Source organism: Corvus hawaiiensis, chromosome 16, assembly GCF_020740725.1.
Source record: "Corvus hawaiiensis isolate bCorHaw1 chromosome 16, bCorHaw1.pri.cur, whole genome shotgun sequence".
NCBI classification, from domain to species: Eukaryota; Metazoa; Chordata; class Aves; order Passeriformes; family Corvidae; genus Corvus; species Corvus hawaiiensis.
In genome coordinates, this window is record NC_063228.1 from 3,643,540 (window position 1) to 3,664,074 (window position 20,535).

At 50.0% G+C, this 20,535-nt stretch overlaps 1 protein-coding gene across 1 annotated transcript in view; it reads right to left on the reverse strand.

Annotated features, from left to right (window-relative positions):
• Positions 1-579: 579 nt before the first annotated feature.
• Positions 580-20,535, reverse strand: part of ADAP1 (ArfGAP with dual PH domains 1) — a 50,645-nt gene continuing 30,689 nt past the window's right edge. The window contains exons 5-11 of the mRNA XM_048320510.1: positions 9,360-9,472; positions 7,403-7,549; positions 4,344-4,427; positions 3,366-3,428; positions 2,935-3,006; positions 2,273-2,501; positions 580-1,882 (exon numbers count right to left, since the gene is read on the reverse strand). Of these exons, the coding sequence (XP_048176467.1) occupies positions 1,854-1,882; positions 2,273-2,501; positions 2,935-3,006; positions 3,366-3,428; positions 4,344-4,427; positions 7,403-7,549; positions 9,360-9,472 (737 nt within the window). The 3' untranslated portion in view covers positions 580-1,853. The remainder of the gene's footprint in view (positions 1,883-2,272; positions 2,502-2,934; positions 3,007-3,365; positions 3,429-4,343; positions 4,428-7,402; positions 7,550-9,359; positions 9,473-20,535) is intronic.

The following is a 20,535-nucleotide window of genomic DNA, read 5'->3' on the forward strand; positions in this document are numbered from 1 at the left end:
TTATATGCAATATATTCACCTTAAATTTATAAATATGCTTATAAATTATATGTCTATAAAGCATGCACATGTGTATATAATATATAATCACATATTTTATAAAACAAAGTATAGAAATGTCTCTATACATATACAGGAGTATGAAATACATTTAGCTCATGTATTCGTAAATTGAGTCTGTCTGAGTGCTACATCTATACATGAACGTGTGCATATGAACAGCTCATACACACACACACATATTTCATGTATTACACTCTATCCCCTGTGCAGTTTATAGCTGGCTATGAACAGCCAGCAATCCCTTCCCAAAGCTGCTTTCTCTGTTACTAAGAACCAGCTCTCCTTTGTGTATGTGTGTGCACACATAAAGTACTGGAGAGAAAATACACAGAACATGCACTGTATAAAACACACATATACACAAATAATATATAAAACAATACACACTGTGCCAGGGTGGGGCAGAGGGTTTTGTGGGTGTCCCACACGCCCAGGGCTCTGCCAGCACCTCGTTTCCATTTGCTGCTTTTCAACCCCACCTCCCTCCCCTGCCCCAGCACCACACGGCCACGGCTCTGACATAATAATAATTTATTGGTTCGAATGACATTTAGTACCACAGTTGTCTTACCAGTGACAGAACGAATGCACACAGCCGATGAGATGCTCTCAGATACACAACCAACCTAAGAAACACGTCGGACAGGTCCATGGCCGGGGCTGCGCCTGCAGGGCACGCCAGAATCTCATTTTTGGGTAAAAATCCAGCACCTGGTGCGCAGGTCCCAGCCCGCCCGCCCTGACTGCAGGAATTACAGTGCTCAACACCGCGCTGAGACATCACTTCAAGCAGCATTTTTTTTTTTTTGCCTTTTTTTTTGTCTTTTTTTTTTTTTTTTTTGGCAGGAAAAGAAAAATCAACAAAAAAAAAATTGAATTATTGGGGGGAAAAGTGCAACCACCAAGTCTGGAGAAGGGATGTGCCTGCTGGGAGTGAGCTGGGACAGGCTTTGATGGTGCCTGTCAGGAAAACTGCAGATAAAGCTCAACCCCCAGCTCCATACGGGGCTCCCCAAATGGGGCAAAGCCCCCCAGACCATGGAACAGGGATGACCCAGGGAGCCGAATGCAGGCCTGGCCCCCAAAGCTCTGCTTCCCCAGCATCACCTCATGGGTTGGTGTCCCCCTTGCAGCCCCTTCCTCCCTGCCCTTCATTAAGCAGTAACGAGGCTGATGATGCCCATTTCCTCTATTCCAAAATCCTATTTGACCCTATCCAGGTACAGCATCACCACCAGTCCCCAGGGGGATAATTTACTTATCATTTACCCCGGTGCCATGGCAGGCTCAGCTGTTCTGCACAGCACCATTTCGTGTGTTTCCAGGCTGTTTCCCATCCCACAGGGATGTCAGCCCTTGGGGACTTGCAGCCCCTCTGAAAAAAGGGCTGGCAGCCATCTGAAGTGCAGGGATGCTCAGCTCCAGCACCCAGGGACCTGTGCATGGGGAAAAGTCCCATCTGCCCCAGGGATGTGCCACCAACAGTCTCTGCCATCCTGCTGAAGCCGGGTGGGATGCCCCTTCCAGTGGGTGCAGGGTGATGGGGTGGCAGGACCACCTGTCCCATCCCACAGAGCAGCCACAGAGCTGAATTTCAAGTTGGATCAGGATCTTCTCCGACGTTCCACTGCCGCCCTTCTGACATGATCAAGTGAATGATGAGGGGAAAGGGAAGTATTATTATTGTTATTATTATTACTGTTATTATTCATTATTTTTAACATTTCAAATAAAACCACGTTGTGTTGTAAACAGAAGCTCACTCCTCAGGTCTGCCCAGCCAGTCCCAGCTAAGGTTTATGTTTGAAATGGGCTTCCACTGAAAGGAAAAAAACAGAGAAAATAAAGTTGAACAGGACAAGCACTGGCAGGTGGTGACAGCCTGGCACAAGCCCACCCTGAGAATGGTCCTTGCCGATGCTTCTTGGCTCCAATTACCCTTATAACCATATCACTGATCCTTACAGCAGCATGGACATCACACCAGAGGCAATGAAGAGGGAAGGATACCATCCTCCTCCTCCCAGGGCAAGCCCCTCTCTGGTTAAACAGCCCTTGCATCCCCTGGGCAGTGAAGGGCTGCCTCGCTCACACGGCGCAGGAGGGAGCGGCATCCTGCATCCCCAATCCCCCTCCAGCCATCCCATCCTCCAGCCCACAGCCCACGGCAGGGCCAGGGCTGGCACCCAGCCCTCCCCAGGAAACGCACCTGCGTATTCCTGAGGCAGCATGGGCCGGCTTATAACTTTCTGAAAGGTGGTGATCCACTCCAGCTGGTCGTCCTCCGTCTCGCAGGCAAAGAGGAATTTCCGGTCCGGGGTGACGATGGTTATCCCGTGCTGCCAGTGGTTCCCCTGCGTGGATGGCGGGAGCCCTTCCAGCACCTTGTAGCTGTTTTCCTTGCTCCCAATAAAAACCTCCCCTCTAGCAAAGGCATCCTAGGAGACAGCAGAGCAGTCAGGCAGGGGTGAGTGGGAAGGGAGCTCTGCATCCCCGGCAGCCAGGACAGCTCACCCGGCAGCAGCCACAAGCCCATCAGCCAAACCCCAACAGCACCAGCAACCCCCAAACCCCTGCTTCTCCCCCAGGGGCACCCACAATGCAGCACCAACACCAGGGAGCCAAAACCCAGATGCAAAATGTCCGGTGGACAGGGCTTCTAAAGAGTTTTTGGTATTTATGCACAGGGCTGCTGCAGGCTGGACACCAGGCAGAGCCACTAGGCAGCGACAGCGTTGTGCCCTCTTGGCTCCCCCAGCAGCTTCTTACACTTCACTGCAGATTGATACTACTATTATTACCACTCTGATTATTAATAGTGGTAGTATTGCAGATAATTCCTAACAGGCAGCCCAGGCACCCTCATCTTACCAGGGGATCTTTGAAATACATGAGCCGTCGGTCATCCATGGTGAACCATCGCTTCTTGAACCCCTCTGTTTGCTGAAGAGTCAAAAAATGCCAGATCACACACGGAAACAGCACAGCTTCTCTCTAACCAGGCATGACCCAGGAGTCTCAAAGCACTTGGAGAAGCCTGATGGGCTGGGGGAGCTGGGAACAGATGGCTTCTGGGCCATCATGAGCCACCACAGCCAGGGTCTGGGCCAGCTGTACCAGGAAGGGGCATTGAGTTTGTGATGTGATTTTGGATTTTTTTAACGTTTGCTCCCAGGTGAGGAAAGTGCATTAAACACATTCACAGAGTTACAACTTTGCCTCTCTGGCAAGGGTTGGTTTGTCCCACCAGCAACCCCTTCTTGGGGCCATACAGAGCCCCTGAAAAATGATTCATATCCTACCTTTGGCCCTGTTTTCTCCATGTATCCTTCCTTCAGGTAGTTTCTAGAAAGCTTTGGCACCAGCTGGAGCAACCAAAGAGGACAGAAAAGAGAACAGTGTCAGATGGGGGGGACTGGGGTGTGCTGGGCAGGGCTGGGGGGGTCACTGGAAGGAAAATCCACACTGAGTGTGCCCCCAGCCCTGAGCCCACCCCACAGCCCTGCCTGGGAGCTCCAGTCCTCCTCCTCCACAGAGCTCAGAAGAGGAGGGCGCAGCCATGAAACACCTTGGAGCAGCTCCCCAGCACAGCCAGCAGCCTCCAGGAGAATCTCCCAAAGCCCTCAGGGTGCAGGGCAGCCAGGGACAGAGCCACCCTGCAGAACCACGACTGGACCCCTCCCAGATAATTGATAGAAGGCAGGAAATGCAATTAGATTTCAAAATCTACAGCCAAGGAGGTAGCAGGGAGTAATCAACAAGCACCTCCACAGTGAGGTTACAGCCCAGCACACAGCCCTGGCTGACAGCACGTCAGAGCAGCCTCTGGAATTGCATTAGCCAGGGGTAACACAATTAGCAGCTCCAGCACATACAAAACACAGGCATTTATAAGCCAGGCTGCGCTGACCCGCAGAGAAGAACTCGGGCACGGCACTGACATCTTTCTGCCCTCATCTTTCCTGCCTTCCAGCCTTTGTTTTGGCTTTTGTAATTACAGCAGCACCCTTTGAGACAGATGCTCAGGCGTGCCAGTGCTGGAGTTCCTCCCACAGCCCGTGTGTGTGTGTGTGTGCACGGGGCCCAAGGCTGGGTGCTGGGAGCAGGTGCTGCACGTGGGCTCAGCATCCCACCACAATCATCTCAGCCCGGTAATTGCAGAACGCTCCGAAGGATGGAGCACTCCCCAAGCCTTCCAGCTTGTTAACAGGATGCTAAAAATGAGCGAGAGGGGGAGAAAAAAAACCAAACCACCCAACCAATCCTGCAGGAACACTCACATCAGAGTCACTGGCTCCAGGGAATGCCACTTGTAAGTAATGGAAGCGTGCTGCCCGGATGGCGTTGAACCAATCCACTATTTCCTAATAACGAGGGAGAAGAGCAGAGTGAGGAATGCAGCCTGCACACAAAAGAACCTGAGCCCGCTGTGTTCTGTCTCTCCCATCACTCTGGCCCCAGCAACAGAGCACAATGTAGCAGCGATCCTAAAAAGCACAGAATACAGCAAAAAGGTGAAGGATGGGGAACATTCAGCTGCTGTTCCGGGCTGCCAGACGTGTGCAGAGCTCTGCAGCTTCCAGTGAGCACAAAGGGGGATTTCTGCAGAGGGAAGGATTTAAACACATCTCTGAACTGGCAAAAGCAGCCCCAAATGAGCATTTGAGATATTGAGCTGACCCTATAAACATGGCTGGGCTCATGCTGGCTGCTGCAGCCTGCCCACCCACCCCTGCCCCTTCAGCAGGACACCTGAGCAATGCCTGCATCCCACCCAAATTCCAGATACATACTTCAATGTTTTGCTCAAAGAGTAGCTAAACATCTCTCTATCCCAGTCTATCAGCTGTGTCTGTGAGCCCTTCAGGGACACCCACAGTGATACTGAAGTCCAAGAAGCTCTGGCACTTCTCCCTTTCCTTGGCAAAAATCTCTCTCCATTTTTTTCCCCTCCTACAAAACAATTGTTTTATAATTCTTTTGTTTTTAGAGCCATGTGTTCACTTGTCTCTGGTAAGACCCTAGAGCTTGTGCTGTATGCCTCTGAAGGTTTTGATGAGAAATGCCATGTTAATTTTAAGTGGTCCACACAGGGAGCACTGAAACACTGCCTTGTGGTCTGAGACTGTGGGACAAGGAAAGGCATGTTGGAAGGGAGATTAAGAGCTGCCCTGCCTGGGATGCTGAGCACAGGGAGAGGGATGCTGAGCTGTCCTGCTGTCGTTAATGCATGTGAAGCTTCACATATCAGATCAGGGATGTGTTCAATGAGCCAGACTTAATCCTAAAATAAACACTGCCAACCCTTTCAGGTGAGGTCGCTGTAGCGTAGGGAAGACTATATCAAAGGAGAAGTTGGCCTTCGCTAAGATTTAAACTTTTTTTATGCTCTAAAAATGGTCAGGGTAAGGAGGAAAGGCTCATGTGCAATTTTGAAATCTCAGTTTTAACGAGCTGAATTGGAGGTATCTCAAAAATGGTCTAATGTGGTAAACAGCCATCCTCAAAAATTTAGAACCTTTGCTTTGGTTTGTTAAGCTACTTCAGGTTGAAAGGAAAAAAATCCAAAACCTAATAGGACACAGACAAACAATGTTTTGGAAAACCTGACCTACTTGTCTGAGGCTTTACTCACTTATCACTTGCTTTCCTACCCTAAGCAGCTGAAGAGACCCCAGACAGCATCACAAAGAGGATCAGAGAGAAGAATTCACTCCTGAAGTTAACGATGACCAAGCCAGGCTGGAGCTAATGAACAATAAGCTGTAATATTAAAATGCTGACATCTCATACAGCCACCAACCAGGTGGTTATATACACATTTATTTATTTATTTATTTACCTGTGGGTCCTCTCTGTGATCATGATGTGAGGTAGGGTTTCCCCCTGTAGAAAAGCAGAAGCTGAAACCCTCACTGACTTCTAGCAGTAAATTGCTTCCTGGAATATTGATAATCCATTGCCACAAATGGGGTTTGACCAAATTCTTCCCTGTGAGTGTGGTGAGGCCCTGGCTTCACAGGTTGCCCAGAGCAACTGTAGCTGCCTCATTCCTGGCAGTGTCCAAGGCCAGGGTGGACAGGGCTTGGAGCACCCTGGGATAGTGGAAGGTGTCCCTGCCCATGGCTGGGGAGGAATGAGACCATCTTTAAGGTCCCTTCCAACCCAAACCATCCTGTGATTCTATGAAATGTGAGGAGCCTAAATCCACCATTTCAGATCAGGGAGAGGCAGCACCTCTGGGGTCCAGGAGGACACACTGGGGCTGCTGGGGGAGCAAGAGACCCCAGCAAGACAAGAGGGAGCAAAGGGCAGCAAGAGACCACAGGCAAGTCCCAGGGCAGCCTCCAATCCCAAAGGGCAGGAGTTTACTCCAGGGGGTTCATCTTCCTGCAGCCCTCATGAAGCCAAGGAGACAGACCAAATTCAGGGAAGTTGAGAGAAATTCAGCGGGGTCACCGCCAGATTTCATCAGAGCACATCCTGCCCTGCGTGGGACCGGCGAGACCGCTCCCTCCACCAGCCCCCAGCAGAAACCTCAGCAGCTGAAACCCAAACCCCAAACCCAGGACAGCCCTGTCTGCATTCCTCACAGCTTGGCTGAGCAAACCACCAATGCCCAGCAAACCACAGACACTGACACGACAGTGGGATGCAGCTTTCCCACGAAAGGGCTGCTGCTCATTATTCTGGTTCCCATTGCAGCCAGGGAGGTACCTGAGAGTACAAGTGACACTGTGCTGGGCTAAAGAAGCACCTGCTGACAAGCACTTGGCGTGGAGGGGAGGTTTGGGAGCAGCCCTGCTGGAGCAGCTCCCTGGGACCCACAAACAAGCACCCCAGACCCACGGGGCCTCTCCTTCACACCTCCCTTCAGAGGCACCTGAGCAAGGGGATTTGTTTCAATACAAGCATGAATATCTGCATTTTATGAAGCATGAGACAGGCACAACCATAACAGCTCCCCGCTTCTCCTACATTCCAGTTTGCTCCCCTTTTGCAAGTCTTTGGACTGAGTCCCCTCATCTTCCATTGCTCCATCCACCCTCTCTCCTTCCCTGGGCACCCAGGAGCCTGCCTTGAAAAATCCTCTACTCCAAGTTACAAGAAAAGAACACCAATTCCTTCCATTTGCATCTCTTTACTTAGAGCAGTTTGACACCCTTTGTGCTTGGAAGAACACGACAAACACTCTCAAAGCTGGTTCTGCACCCTGTATCTCTTCCACCCCCCAAGCAATTCCAGCTCGGTTAGAGCCCGGTGTGCCACAGGCTGGCTCTCCACAGCACCAGCCCCCAGGACCACAACCCAAACCTTCTGGTTACCTCCACAGCCTCACCTTGCCATCTTCATGATAGACAAAGATGTTCCTTGTGCTATTGTCCTTCAAGTAAGTGATCTGCAGTCCGTGTGGGTTCCCGATTTTTGCAGGCTGGAAAGTCGCGTTGAGGTGTTCGATCTTCATAATTGCTTTGGGTTCTTTTGCCTGGAAAGCACAGCTGAGTGAGCAAACACCTGAGAATCAGCTTTCAAGCCAGAAAGCAGTTCACTTGGTCAGAAAAAAGGCCTGATTGAGGCCATCAACTAAAACCACCTGAATCCCAGCCCACAAAACTACCTGGTGATGAGACAGCCAAGACTCTGCTCGGATATCAATGAGTGCTTCCTGCCAGCCTGGAAAAATGCTCTGTTCTTCTGCAAAATTCAGCAGGGATGCAAAAAAAACCCAGACTGCTAATAGGCCAGGATGCTTTCTGCATCTCCAGCACCACAGCCAGTTCATCCTTGTCCCAAAAAATGGAGGATTATCCCTCCTGCCATCATCAGACCTGGGTGCTCAGCTGGGGAGCATCATGTCCATGTCCCCATCTGTCCCTTCCTCTCACGTGAGCCGCTGGCTGCTGACTCTGCTCCTCCCCTTGCCTTCTGAACCAGAACTTTCTTTTCAGAGGGACAAATACAATCCTGACAGCCCATCTCTAGGGTGGGTTAGCCCAATGGGGAGCCTGGGTCAGGCCCTACCTGGCACCACCCCCCCCTGCACCCTCAGTGGCAGCGCTGTGGTGCTGCTCATCTTCCCACAAAGTGTCTCTAGAAGTCGACCACCCCTCCAGGACTGCACTGAGAAGAGAACCAGCTACTGTGAATGAAACATCCCAACAAACACAGATCAGCCCCTTGGTAACACCAGCTCCAGAGCAGGGCCAGGGGCCAGCAGAAGGCTGTGGGGTGGTTCCAGCACCCTGCAGAAGTCCTGAGCTGGCAGAGGTGTCAGTGCTGCTCTAGGAACTTAGGGACTTGCTGTGGACACAGGGCCCTGGTGGGTGACCATGGTGGGGAAATCCCAGCAGAAAGGACATCTAGACAGCACCATTCCCACCACAGCTGTGGTCAGCAGCAAAGCAAAGCAGCTTTAAACTCTCAGAGAGTCAAGAGTGGCTGAATGGAACTGCTGGGACTTTCACTTCTCCCTCGGCAAGGACTGGCTCTCTCCTCTCCACGAGCTGCAACTGCACCACAACAAACCAAGCTGAACAGGAAGATGGTGCTGTCAAAGTCATGGAGAAGTGAGGATGGATGTTCCCCTCCTCTGCCTCATCACAACACCCTGACTGCAGCAACTGCTTGGGAAAACTGGCTGGTGGCTCAGCCTGGGCTGCTCTCAGCTGTGGTGTTCAGGGGAAACTCAAAGGTCAGAGGAAACACCTTGGCTTCCTCCAGCACATGGTGCAGAACACTGGAGTGTCCATCCATTCATCACAAATGCAATTTTCATGGTAATAACTCCATTTCTCACAACAATGAAATGTGCTCTGGGGAAAAAGACAAATACTTCCACACTGCTTGACACTGGAACAGAAAACCAGGGAGCCTTCCCTCTGGATTGCATGCCATGCCATGCAAAGGAGGACTCAGACCCCAGTGACCACTGTGAAGTGGTGCCACCTTCATCACAAGGTAGTCATTTACATGAACCCCCTGTTAGCTGGATGATGCAGAGCCAGAGGTGAGAGAAAGTCCTTTGCTGGTGGTTTGAGAAAAGCCCTATGGACTTTAAAGGGCAACAGAGCAGGAATGGGTGAACTGGCCAGTGGGGCACCTCTCCATGGTTGTGGTGGTGGAGCAAGAGCAAACCCCACTAAAGGAAGGGTGAGCTGAGCCTGGTGCCCCTGGAGCAACTGGGGACCCAGTGCTTATGGAAACTGTATAAATAAACTGGCACACTGGGAATTACGTGGTCCAGGATGTTCTCACAGCTGTGATCCCGCCTGCACGCAGCAACCCCAGGTACTCACATCATTTTTGTTGAAGTACTTCAGAGCACCTTCCCTCTCTGATAACACGAATTTTCGGCTTAAGAATTGCCCATTGTCACGTCCTCTCTTCCACAGAAATCCTTCTCGGTACCCTGCAGCGAAAGGAATGACTGAGAACCAGGGACAAAGTGTTGTATTTAGAAAGAGAGTTAGGGTAAAGAAAAGAACTGAGACTTTGGAACTAAGCAGAACAAGTGTGTGGCTGTTTTGCTGAAGACATGAAAGAAACAGACCTTCTCCTTCAGATCTTCCCTTCTCACTCTGCTCTCGTTCTTATCCAACAGCTTGTGCTTCAGACATCTCCACTCTGACACCCAAGGAGTGACTGCCTGCAGAGGCCCCCTCGTGCATTACTGCAGCTCAGTCCCGGGGTGAGCCAGCACAGGCAGAGTGAGCACCTCCATCCCCGTGAGATCCAGCAGCCCCTGCTGCCTGCATTCCCACAATCCCACCCTGTCACAGCCCAGAGATGCAGATGTGTGGTCCAAACCCACAGCCAGCACTGGGGCATGACACAACACTGTCCACCTAATCCTTCCACCTCTGAGCCCTCTCCATCCCTCCAGTGCAGAAGAAGTGCTTGGTCCCATCAGAGCATCATTGCCCGTGTGCACCAGTCCAGTATCCCACTATCCCAACACTGCATACATCAGGGGAAAGACAAGGCTAAAATTCTTGCTCTGGTTCACCCATCCAACTTGAGAGAATCTTCCCCAAAGCCAGGAGCAGACCCAGCTCATTCAGTCCATCAATTCAACCCTATCCCACTCTGGGCTTGCTAGGACTTTCCTCACAAAAAGCCCCTCTGGAGGGCACTTGCAGTGTCACAAAGAGACGAACCCGCAGGGAGCAGGATTACCCCAAGTCTGAGCAAGGGGAAGCAGCCAAGGAAGCCACCAAAGCCCAGCCAAGGGCAGCTGCATCCAACAGCAGTGCAGGAACAGCTGAGGCTGCTGTGCTTGTCACCCCAGCAGGGCAGAACTGCTGAGGAACCGCAGCTCTGCCTGAAGCAGTCAGGCGCTGCTCCCCGCCAGGCTCATCAGCAGCCCCCTCTGCACCCTGTGGCAGGCTGTACACGATGGAGCTGAACAGGAACAGCGTCTCTGTGGCAGGAGACAGACAGGCAGGAGGTGATGCCCAGCTGATCCATTTACTGCAAGCAGATTTGCCTCACGTGGGGCAGAGATGCTGCCGGGGCTCTGACGGCTGGCGATGGCCGGCTGCTCCCCTGAAGGGCAACACGTGAAGCAGCTTTTCCTCAGAGTGTGCGGTTTGGAAACCAAGGAAAAGTGGCTTCTGTTCCCAAAAGGTGCTGGGTTTTAGTGCCAAGCCAGTTGGAGCAGCAGGAGAGTACTTTGAAAGCTATTGCTGTTCACTCCATCGAACAGCAGCGAGGGTTTCAGAGCCTCTCTGTGCCTGGCATTTGAGGAACACTGATGTCTCATAGGGGGCTGCAGAGAGCTGGCTTGGAGGAAAGGACATCAAACAATAGGACAGCGGTATCTCCAAATACAAACATGGTGTGATGCAGGAGGAAAGCCCATCCATTCCTTCAGGACAAGGCTGTGAGCCAGGGTCAAAGTCAGCCTGGAAACTCAGTTTCCCCTGCCCTCTTACACAGGACATTTCATCATTTTGATCTTCTCTTTCCAACTTCTTGTGTCAAAACACAGGATCCAAATTCCACTCCAAGGAAGAATTACAAAAACCCAACACAACCAAGTGTTATCCCATTCTGTGGCTCACATGTTGGCTCTTCCCAGGCCAATCGCCTCAGCAAAAGAGCTCCTGGCTGCTCTGACAAAGCCAGCTGCTGGTTTCAGTGTACTTTGGTACAGATATTTGCTTGCTTCTTTTTTTCTTCCCTTCAGGGCTTCATCCTCAGGAGCTGCTCCTCTGCTCTGCCCAAATCTGCTGCCTGCACCCCTGTCAGCACCCATCAGTGCAAACCACCGTGAACAGGACTTGAACTCAACATGAACCCACACGGGTTCCCCAGGCAAACTGTGTGTCAGCAAGATGTGTCCTCAAAGTCCTGATCTAAAGGGTTGTGAAAACAGCCAGAGACGGTGCTGAGAAACAAAACTGCAGGAGGCTGAACAGGGAACAGCTCTCACACTGGAGGGCATTGGAGACAGAAAATAAACCCTCTCTTCCTTGTCTCATGTGCTGCACTACCTCAGCAACAGCTTCGTATTTAGAGGTACCTGGTCACATTGGGATCTCCAGGGCTGGGGAGGCCCTGGTGAGGGTGCCCAGAGAAGCTGTGGCTGCCCCATCCCTGCAAGTGTCCAAGGCCAGGTTGGATGGAGCTTGGAGCAGCCTGGGACAGTGGAAGGTGTCCCTGCCCACGACACGGTGAAATGGGAAGATCTTTAAGGTCCCTTCCAACCCAAACCATTCTGTGAATCGGTGAGGGCTGTTCTGCTTATGTTGAAGCTGAACAACCACAAGCCCTACAACACCTGCTGACTGCTGGTGTTGGACCATGCAGCATCGTGTCAACAATGCTGCCTTCCTCTCCCAAGCACAGAATGAGGGATGCAACCACCTGCCACCATCCCAGTGATCACCAGCACCCAACCACGAGTGTAGGAAGCACTACCTGGGCAAGACCTGCTAAAGGAGCACCACTCCCACATTGCTAACACTGCTGCTGTCACACTGTCGTGTTTCCTGCATCACTTCTGCCACCTGCCAAGCAGCAAAATCAATCACTTGCTTCTGCAGGCTGCTCTGGCACAAACCTGTAACACCTGCAAAAGCCCCACCAAGCAGTTGTGTCAAAGTTAGCCAGCAAATGGCACACGACACAACCTGAAACCACCCAGCCCAAGCGGGTATTTCTGACCCATTACGTGGCTTCCAAGGTAAAACACGGAACTGTCACTTCTATACCCACTTCACCCCCACAGCTAAAACTCTGGGGGCAAGGAAAACAGGATCACCACCTTGGCTGACTGAAAAGAAGATAGTGCATGGCCTTGTGTCAGCTCAGGTGGGCTGGAGGCTGGAGGCCATCCAAGCCAGGCACATAAAACTGGCCGCACCCGCGGGGTGCTCTAGTGTAGCCCGGCCTTCCCCTGCCTGACAGGCTGCAGAGGAAGCAAGGAAGAGGATTTTATATCAAGACTGTCTCTTGTAGCCACCATCTTTCCATCTGACTTCTACCAGCATTTGGTTCAAGTTCCCCATTTTAAAGAAGAGGGATATTGCTACTTCCCCACCTCAGAAAGCTGTTACAGAGCTTAGTTAATGGTGGGGGGTTTGGTCTCCGAGAATGTGGATTACAGGAAGCACCCAAAATTACTTGTTCAGTTTTAGCCTTTGTTCTCAGAGAAGAAAAATCCCTCCTGCAAGGAGGACAGTCAGACTCACTGGCTTGCAAAAACCAACATGCATGGACTTTCCTTCTGTCATCCTAAGTAAGGCATTATAAACTGGGAATTAAAACCATGTCTGATCTTCAGTTTCTTTGGCTCCTTATTTTGCAGTTTCACCTGGAAAGAGGCATCAGAACTGCTTGCTCCCATGACGCTTCTACGGCTGTGGTAAAACCAGGTCTGGTCCCAGGCTTTTAGAAGAAACCTGAGTGTATCCAACACCAAACAGATGCACCACTGTGTGGTTTATTGCCTTCTTGTCTCACTGCAAGACAAAGCATGATGGGTTGAATAGGAGAAAAAAATGTACTTGTGCGTGTAATCCAAGAGAATCTCATTTTCCTAGAGTTCAGGCAGGGCACCTCCTCCTACAGAAGCCAGTCGTCCTTCCTCTCAGCAGTTAAAGTGCATTGACCTCAATCCAGAGCTTTGGAGAAGATTCAGATACAACTCCCTCACTTTGCTGCTAAAATTGCAGATCGCTGCTCCTCTGCGTGTCAGAGCTGAGCAGCCGGCTCTATTAGCACTGTAAGATGTTAATTAAGGCAGAACAGCAGATAGGCGCTCAGTGGACAGGGTGTGCCCACCTCTCCTGAGAGGTTAAGGAACTGCATAATTATCTGGAGCAGTTGAGTGTGGATCCCTGACATCCCACGTCACCTCTGACCCCAGTTTTACAGCCTCCTTTTTAAACAAACAGTCTGAAGGACATTCCCTCTGAAATAAACCCCACTGTCCACAGCCAGAGGGTTGGGTGGAGAAGGTGGCATATTCTATATTTTCCCTACAGCCTGGACTTTGAATAGGGTTGCAAAAACAACAGCGCACCTCTTGTTTGGCCATGTCAGTGTCAATGGTTTGGTTTGACTGCTCTAAGTTGCAACATCTCTTCCTGTAGCATTCAGCCACCATCAAAGCAAGACATTTCAATGGCTTCAATTTACATATTTTAAGAATTTGTATTCCAATAAAAGTCATAAACCAAGGAACACTAAGTTTTCTCATGGAGTGAAAACACAACTCTTTGTCCAGATCCTCCAGAAGCAAGCAGGGTCCGGGTTGGTCACGTCTCTCAGAGCTTGCACCCTGCTCCCTTGCACAGCACCAGCAGATTGCTTTTTTTTGCCTGGCTTTTTTGCCTGTTTGCAGCTGTGCTGAGGAGCTCGTAACTTCCCTGCAATAATTCTGCAGCCATCTCTGGATAATATATCTCCTGCTGGTCCCACGTCGAGCAGTGCAGATACAGCCGTGCTGGAGATGCGTCAGCATCCCCACGGCAGGAGGGACCTGGGAGGTTTGATGATGAGATGGGAACCCTTCCCCCGGGAGTCCTCCTGCACTGACCAGGTGAGGAGCCACCAGGAGCTGCTGCTGCCCCTGCACAGTTCAGTTCTTCGGAAATTAAAGCCTCGGCAAGCAGCAAACAAGGATGTGCTCAGCGATCCTGCAGCCCAGTCTCTGCCCCCAGGACACCTGGACGGTCTGGGCTTGGTGCCCCTAATGCAGGGTGGGTGCCTAGCATGTCTCAGCTCACACAGGCCGAGAAGGGAATGATTTCCCTTCACCTCCCTGAATACAACTCTTTCTCCCCGGTTAAGACACCACATCCCCTTCACATCTCACCCAGCCAGGCAAAAGAGCCCAGGAACACCCAAGTGCAGCACCCTCACACCCACACCAACCATTTTCTCCTGCACACGTGTTTTAGAGGCACAAAATTTCCCTAATCAATCAGTCCTCTCTTAACGAGCACTTAGCATCCAAATTACCTTTCCTAAAGGCCATTTTGCAGAGAAGGGTTTCCTGTTGACATCCAGTCTGCCTCTGCTGCCTTCCAGGAGCTCATAAAACAATTACTGCCCCACTGCATTGTCTCCTCAGCCTTGGATGCAAGCAGCTGATGAGATTGATTGCTTCCACAATACCCAATTAACCCACTCAGTCTGCAAACGATTGACTTAATCAAAGGCAATTAGCGCTTGAATGGCTACAGCAGACAGAAAGCCAGGATTTAGAGGATGATTCAGATAACGTTGTACAGACATCTCCTTGGCCTTCTAAAGGAAAATGTCTTCACTAATGCTCAGCGCAGAGCTGGAAGTAGATGAAACCTCAGATCGGTGGTGTGAGGTGGCACAGAAAACACAAGGGAATAGGAACACACACTTCCCTTTACTGATAGAAGGGGAACTTGCAATGATTGATGTTCCCTTTTTCCTACTTTTTCTGCTCGTGCAGGGCCCGGAGCACCAAGCAGTTGACCAGACCTCAATGACCAACAGGGTCCTGAAATGTCAATTTGCCTCTGATAGTCACATCCAGTCCTCTGAGCAAAGTCAAAACTGTTTTACAAAACCACCTTCAATATTGAATTCTTCCACAGCACCTTTTCCCACGATGTAAAAAAAAAAAAAAACAACACCCCAAAAGACTCAGTTTGGAGGCAAGAACACATCTCTTTAGAAATACAGGTGTCAGTGTCCTCAGGGAATGTTTTCCTCTAGACAAATCACCCCAAACTGGCACAGCCGAGGCAAGACAAAGCCTCACCACGGGAAGGTCAAGAGGAGCAACCCATGACACCTAAAGCAGAAGACAGAGACCATTTTAGACCATGTGAGGAACAACTTCAAGGCTGGAGCCAAGCATGGAAAAACAATTCTCCAGATCACTGCAAAAAGACATTGTCCTCTTGCTTCCATAATGGAAAAGGTGCTCCCCAGCTGCTCGGATCAGTGTGGAAAATGGAGCCAAATGCACCATCTCTATGGAAAGAGCACGGGGCTGAGCTTAACTACACATCGAGATCCTGAGGCTGACAGCAAGAAGACGAGGTCTGTCCCCACATACAGGCATGTGGCATTTAAATGCCAGGTCCGTCCCTGGGTTTCCAGTCTCACTTAATCGTGAACACACTTGCATTGGTGGCTCACAGCTGAAAATCCAAATTGCTTCTAAGCAAAGCCCCAGTAATAAAGCTGAAATCCATTAAGCCTGTGATGTTTGCCACTATTTAAATCTGATTAAAATTGTACATGACACCACTAAGCTGAACAGTCAGAAAACACTCCTGTCAAGTCTGATGTTTCTCCATGTAATCCAGACCCCCCTTCTTTCACCGGGTTGTCAGCTAAAAGGAGCCATAATAAGAGATCATGTAGCTAATCCAGCTTTCTAAGATGTTTTTAACTGGTTTCTTTAATCACATGTTATGATTCCCTACGGAGCAGCTCTCAGGTGACAAAGACATTAGCACAGCCATTCATACTCCCGGGAGGTATCTCAGATGGGATCACCTTACCCCTTGTGCCGACCCAAGACACACAGGTGCCTCTGCAGAGCTTGGGAAGCCATCAGTGGGATAAAAACCAGAGGTGCAGGGGCTGACAGCCACTGGGCAAGCAACTGCAGGGTAAGATGCTGCAAAGGACACTTCATCAGAGAAAAAACTTCTTTTGGCAGAGTGATATTGATCTCCCAGTGAGCACTCACCTTGCCTGAAAATGCTGTGTGGGAACAAGTATCAGGGGAAAACACCAAATTATACAATTCCCAAGTCTTCACCTGACTGCTGCAGGCATATCAGGTTTGATAAAAGAAGACAGCCACATCCTGCCTTTTATCAGTTTACCTTATAATTGACCATCGATACAGTACAACTTCCATGCCAACCTAATTACTGACCAAGTGTTTACATATTAAAGATAAGACCACAGCTGGCTGCTGCAGCATAATTCGATTGTATCTGCTGGGAGTTGTTACAACCCCTTGCTACAGAAAATGTCTTTACTGGAAGCCTTGCGCTTACATTGCTGAGAATTGAATGTGGAAGCTAATTTTACTTGGAAATCAAATGCTTCCTCTTTGAGTGGCATCCCCACAATACCCACCTGGGAGCTGCTGGCTGCTTGGAGAAAAAAACCCTGTTCCAGGTAAATAACCTTCAGGTTTTTATCTTTTGAAGGCAGTCTTTCATAATAAAAGGCAGATGAAAGCTGGGAGGTTCCCAGTGTGATGTTCATCCCATTTACCAGCACTGAGTGCACTCAAAGCCTGATTTAGCTGGAAAGATGGGCGAGAAAACGCTTAAGGGCAAGCACACGGTACTAACTCACAATAACATCCTGCAGCAGTTCACTTCAGGAGCTGAATTCTGACAGCCAAACCTCTCCCAAACCACAAGGCAAGGATCCTCCTTGGGCAAGACATAAACGCTCCAAAAAGTCCTGGCTGCAGCCACAGCAAGGCTGTGAGTTATGCACAGAAGCTGCACAGGAAGATATCCTGCAGCCTTCCCTCTCTGCACCTGGAGGAGCCACTGCCCCCGTCCCACACCATCATCATCCCTGCCCAGGGATGCCCACACAGAGCTGGTCCTGCCTGGACCTCTGCAAGGCGAGGGAGAACCCGCCTGCAGCCCCACCTGCAACTGCAATGGCTCGTGCAGGAAGCAAAGAAGAGAGACACTGAAACAGGACGAGGGACCTTGGCACGCTCCTCATGCACCACAGTGGGATTCACCAGCCTACAGCTGCTGAGGCTTCAGCTCAAAACACCTGCAAAGCACCAAGAACCAGCTGAAGGTCTGGGTTTTACACAGGCATCCTCAAACCACACCTATGGGATCAGGCTAAAATGGTCTCCAAGCCTGAAGAGCTTTAGATGGATCTCTTCCCCACACCAATAAATAAAACCTCAGCCTAGGCAGCTGCTCACACAGATCACTCCAAGCAAGGGTGAGATGAATTTAAACCCCCAACAGAGCTGTAGAGAAGTCAGCAGAGTTCACCACAGACTTTAGATGGGTTTAGGACTCTCTGTTCTGGGGCATCCTGGAATAAAGCATTCCCCCACGTAGGCAGCATTTCCATACAATCATAAATCATGGAAACCCATTCTCACAGGCACGGAACATTCCTCTTTTTTTGCTTTGAAGAGAAATCCAAATGGCTTTGAGCAGATCTGCTGCAGTGCTGCTAATGGCTTCTGAACGTCTTTTATTGAGTGTTCAATACATTTACAGTGAAAACTTCACACAGGAAAGGAGAATTTTTTAATTTAGGACTCGTTCCTGCCCTGGCTGCTGGTGTTGCAGCTGTCCCAGAAATCAGCTGCTACACGATGCTCTGGCAGCTGTGCTGTCAAGGGAGGAGCATTTGGCAGCACAGCCACAACCTCCAGGTTGCACAAGGACATTTGCACACCTTGGTTTTTCTAAAACTATCAGCTCCCATTCCCTGGAGCAGCATAACCCCACTTAATGAACTCCTGGAATTCTATAAATCAAGGCTAAATTCTGCCCTAATAAATCAATAATTCCCACTGACTTGGCTAGGCTAAAACTTTTTCTTCCACCCTCTGCAATGCGTGAGAGTTTGAAATTCACTCCCTGCTGAGCAGCCTCATTGTCTTTTAGGTGTTTTGGGGATGTGGTGTTTGTTAGTGCTGTGCCACATAACCACATCCCTCAGGGGCTACCCTGGTTATGAAACTGGAGGTGGCTGCTGTGTCTACACCTCAACAGCAGCAGCATTTATAAAACCAGTCCCATTTACCCAGCCTGGGAAGCACCACCCTGTCCCATTTCAGTGTAAGCATCTGAAAAGCCAGGTGTGGACAACTCCTCTGCTGCAGACTTCCCTGCTGCACTGGAGATTTCAAAGTGAAAACTCGTGTGAGCTCGCTACAGGGGGAAAATGCAGGTGGATGTGGGCTGGTGTTGGTAAGAAAGAAGCACCAGCAAATGCTCGTGCTTCTGAGTCGAGGCTGATCTAACTCAGCTACATGTCTGGCAAACTCCAGAAAAAGACATGACCTCACCCTGGAGAATGTTCTTTCTCTGGTGAGAGACAGAAACCGCCCGACCCTGCGCAGGTCTCCAAAGTAAAACAGATGTTTCTTTAGTAGAAATTTAATTAAGCTACCACGAGTTGCCATGAAAACAGCCTTTTCCATGTTCTTTGTTATCCCATTGCTTCCTAGACACTCCCTTCTCATTAGTGGAAGAAAGATGCCCCAGCCTTTTGGTGCTGTGTCATTACTCAGGAAATGTGAATGTGCACAATATAAAATCACCGAGAAACACCAGACCTGAGGCACCAAGGATTACCCCCATAAAGCATAGGAAATAAAAGGGATGGTTCTCCTATTCTTTCCTTAAATATTTATCATCCAAGACATGAAGAACAAAGCCTTATACTTGTCTTCAGCTCTCTCCAATTGATGTAAGTCCATTTATTGACTGCAAAAACTAAAGGTTACAGGAACAGGCAGCCTGAGCAATATCAAAATACACTATTTCAAGTTGATTGACCTCAAACAGGGAAAGCTCAAGGACAGGAGTGAGTCATGATAATTATGGTGGGGATGTTTCACACACTTACTGATCTTACAGTCTATCCCCAGAAGGTGGACTGACTCTCCTGGGGACAACTCAGGGCATCCCTAGGGAGCATCCCAAGCACACCCCAAAACACAGGCAGCACATTCAGCTGCTGGGGGCAGGAGGGGCTCAGACCACCTCCCCCATGAGAAACTGCACTAGTTCAGCAAACTCAGCCAACCTCAAACTGACCACAAATTCAATGCTTTTGGTTTGAGTTGATAAATATAAATATTTCTGTTAAGGATGACACAAAATGAAACAACATTTCTTAGGTGTGCTTTTTTGAAAGGGGGGAAAAAACCCTAATGAAACATTTTGCACAAAATCCTTAGATGGAGAAAAAAAAGAAGCCCAACCTCCAACTACTTAAAATTTCATGGCACAGCCCTTACCCCTTTCAGCAAGGCTCACTCCCACGCTGCTCTGCTTCCCCTGCATCGAGCATCGCTGCTGCCTTGCTTCTTGCACGAGAGCTGCTGCTCCTTGGCTAATTATAGAAGCTTGGATCAGAGCTGTGCTGAAGGCAGCTTGACAGAACCAGCTGTTAAAATTACAGCTGGATCCTAAACTAGCTGTGAGCATCCAGCTTTAGCTCGCAGTGGTGCTACCCCCTTCCCAGAGCTGGCTGCCAACGCCTTGCTTGGCCGGCTGCTCCTCCTCCTCTAAGTTCAGACCCACAGGTCCTCACCTGCAATTTTTGGCTGCCTAAATGCTTTTCTGCTTTAGGGGAGTTGAAGACATCAGAGTATTTCTCTTTGCTAGATGTTTTTCTTCCTACGGCAGCTATCTGTAAGATCCATCACCGCCCCATCACTTTGTCACTGCAGTGTTCATGGATTTCCTGGAAAGCATAACAGCAGTCGCTGGCCTCTTGCCATAGCTCAGAGAGATAGAAAAAATAAAAATGCACCGAATTTAACTCTAAAAGACAAGCTTTTGCATTTGGAACCCTGTCCTTTGCCTTCTGGTGGCGACTTTGTGCGGTGTCTCCTTAGCAAGGCTGGGGAGTGGTGCAGCATCTTCCTTTGATTCCCACGGAGCCCCAGGAGGCGGCAGTACTCCTTCGGAGGGGCTTGCACCAACCCTCAATCAGCACATCCAAACAGCTCCTGAAAGGCACTGAAAGGCTTCTCCAGCTCCTGGTCATATGATGCCAGTCCTGTGGGAATGTCAGCGCATCCTGGCATGGGAGCGATGCCACGCCTGGGTCCCTGTCACAGGCCTGCTCCCCTTGCGCAAGAAAAAATAATAGTAAGACAAACTACGCTGTGATCTCCCCTTGCATCCTCCTCCTGAGTTTAGTTTGTTAAACAGCCCTTTGATGTGCCTTGTCTTTGCTGCAGCAAAGTCCTGTTTGATGTTTACACCATCTGTATCGTGAAGCTGC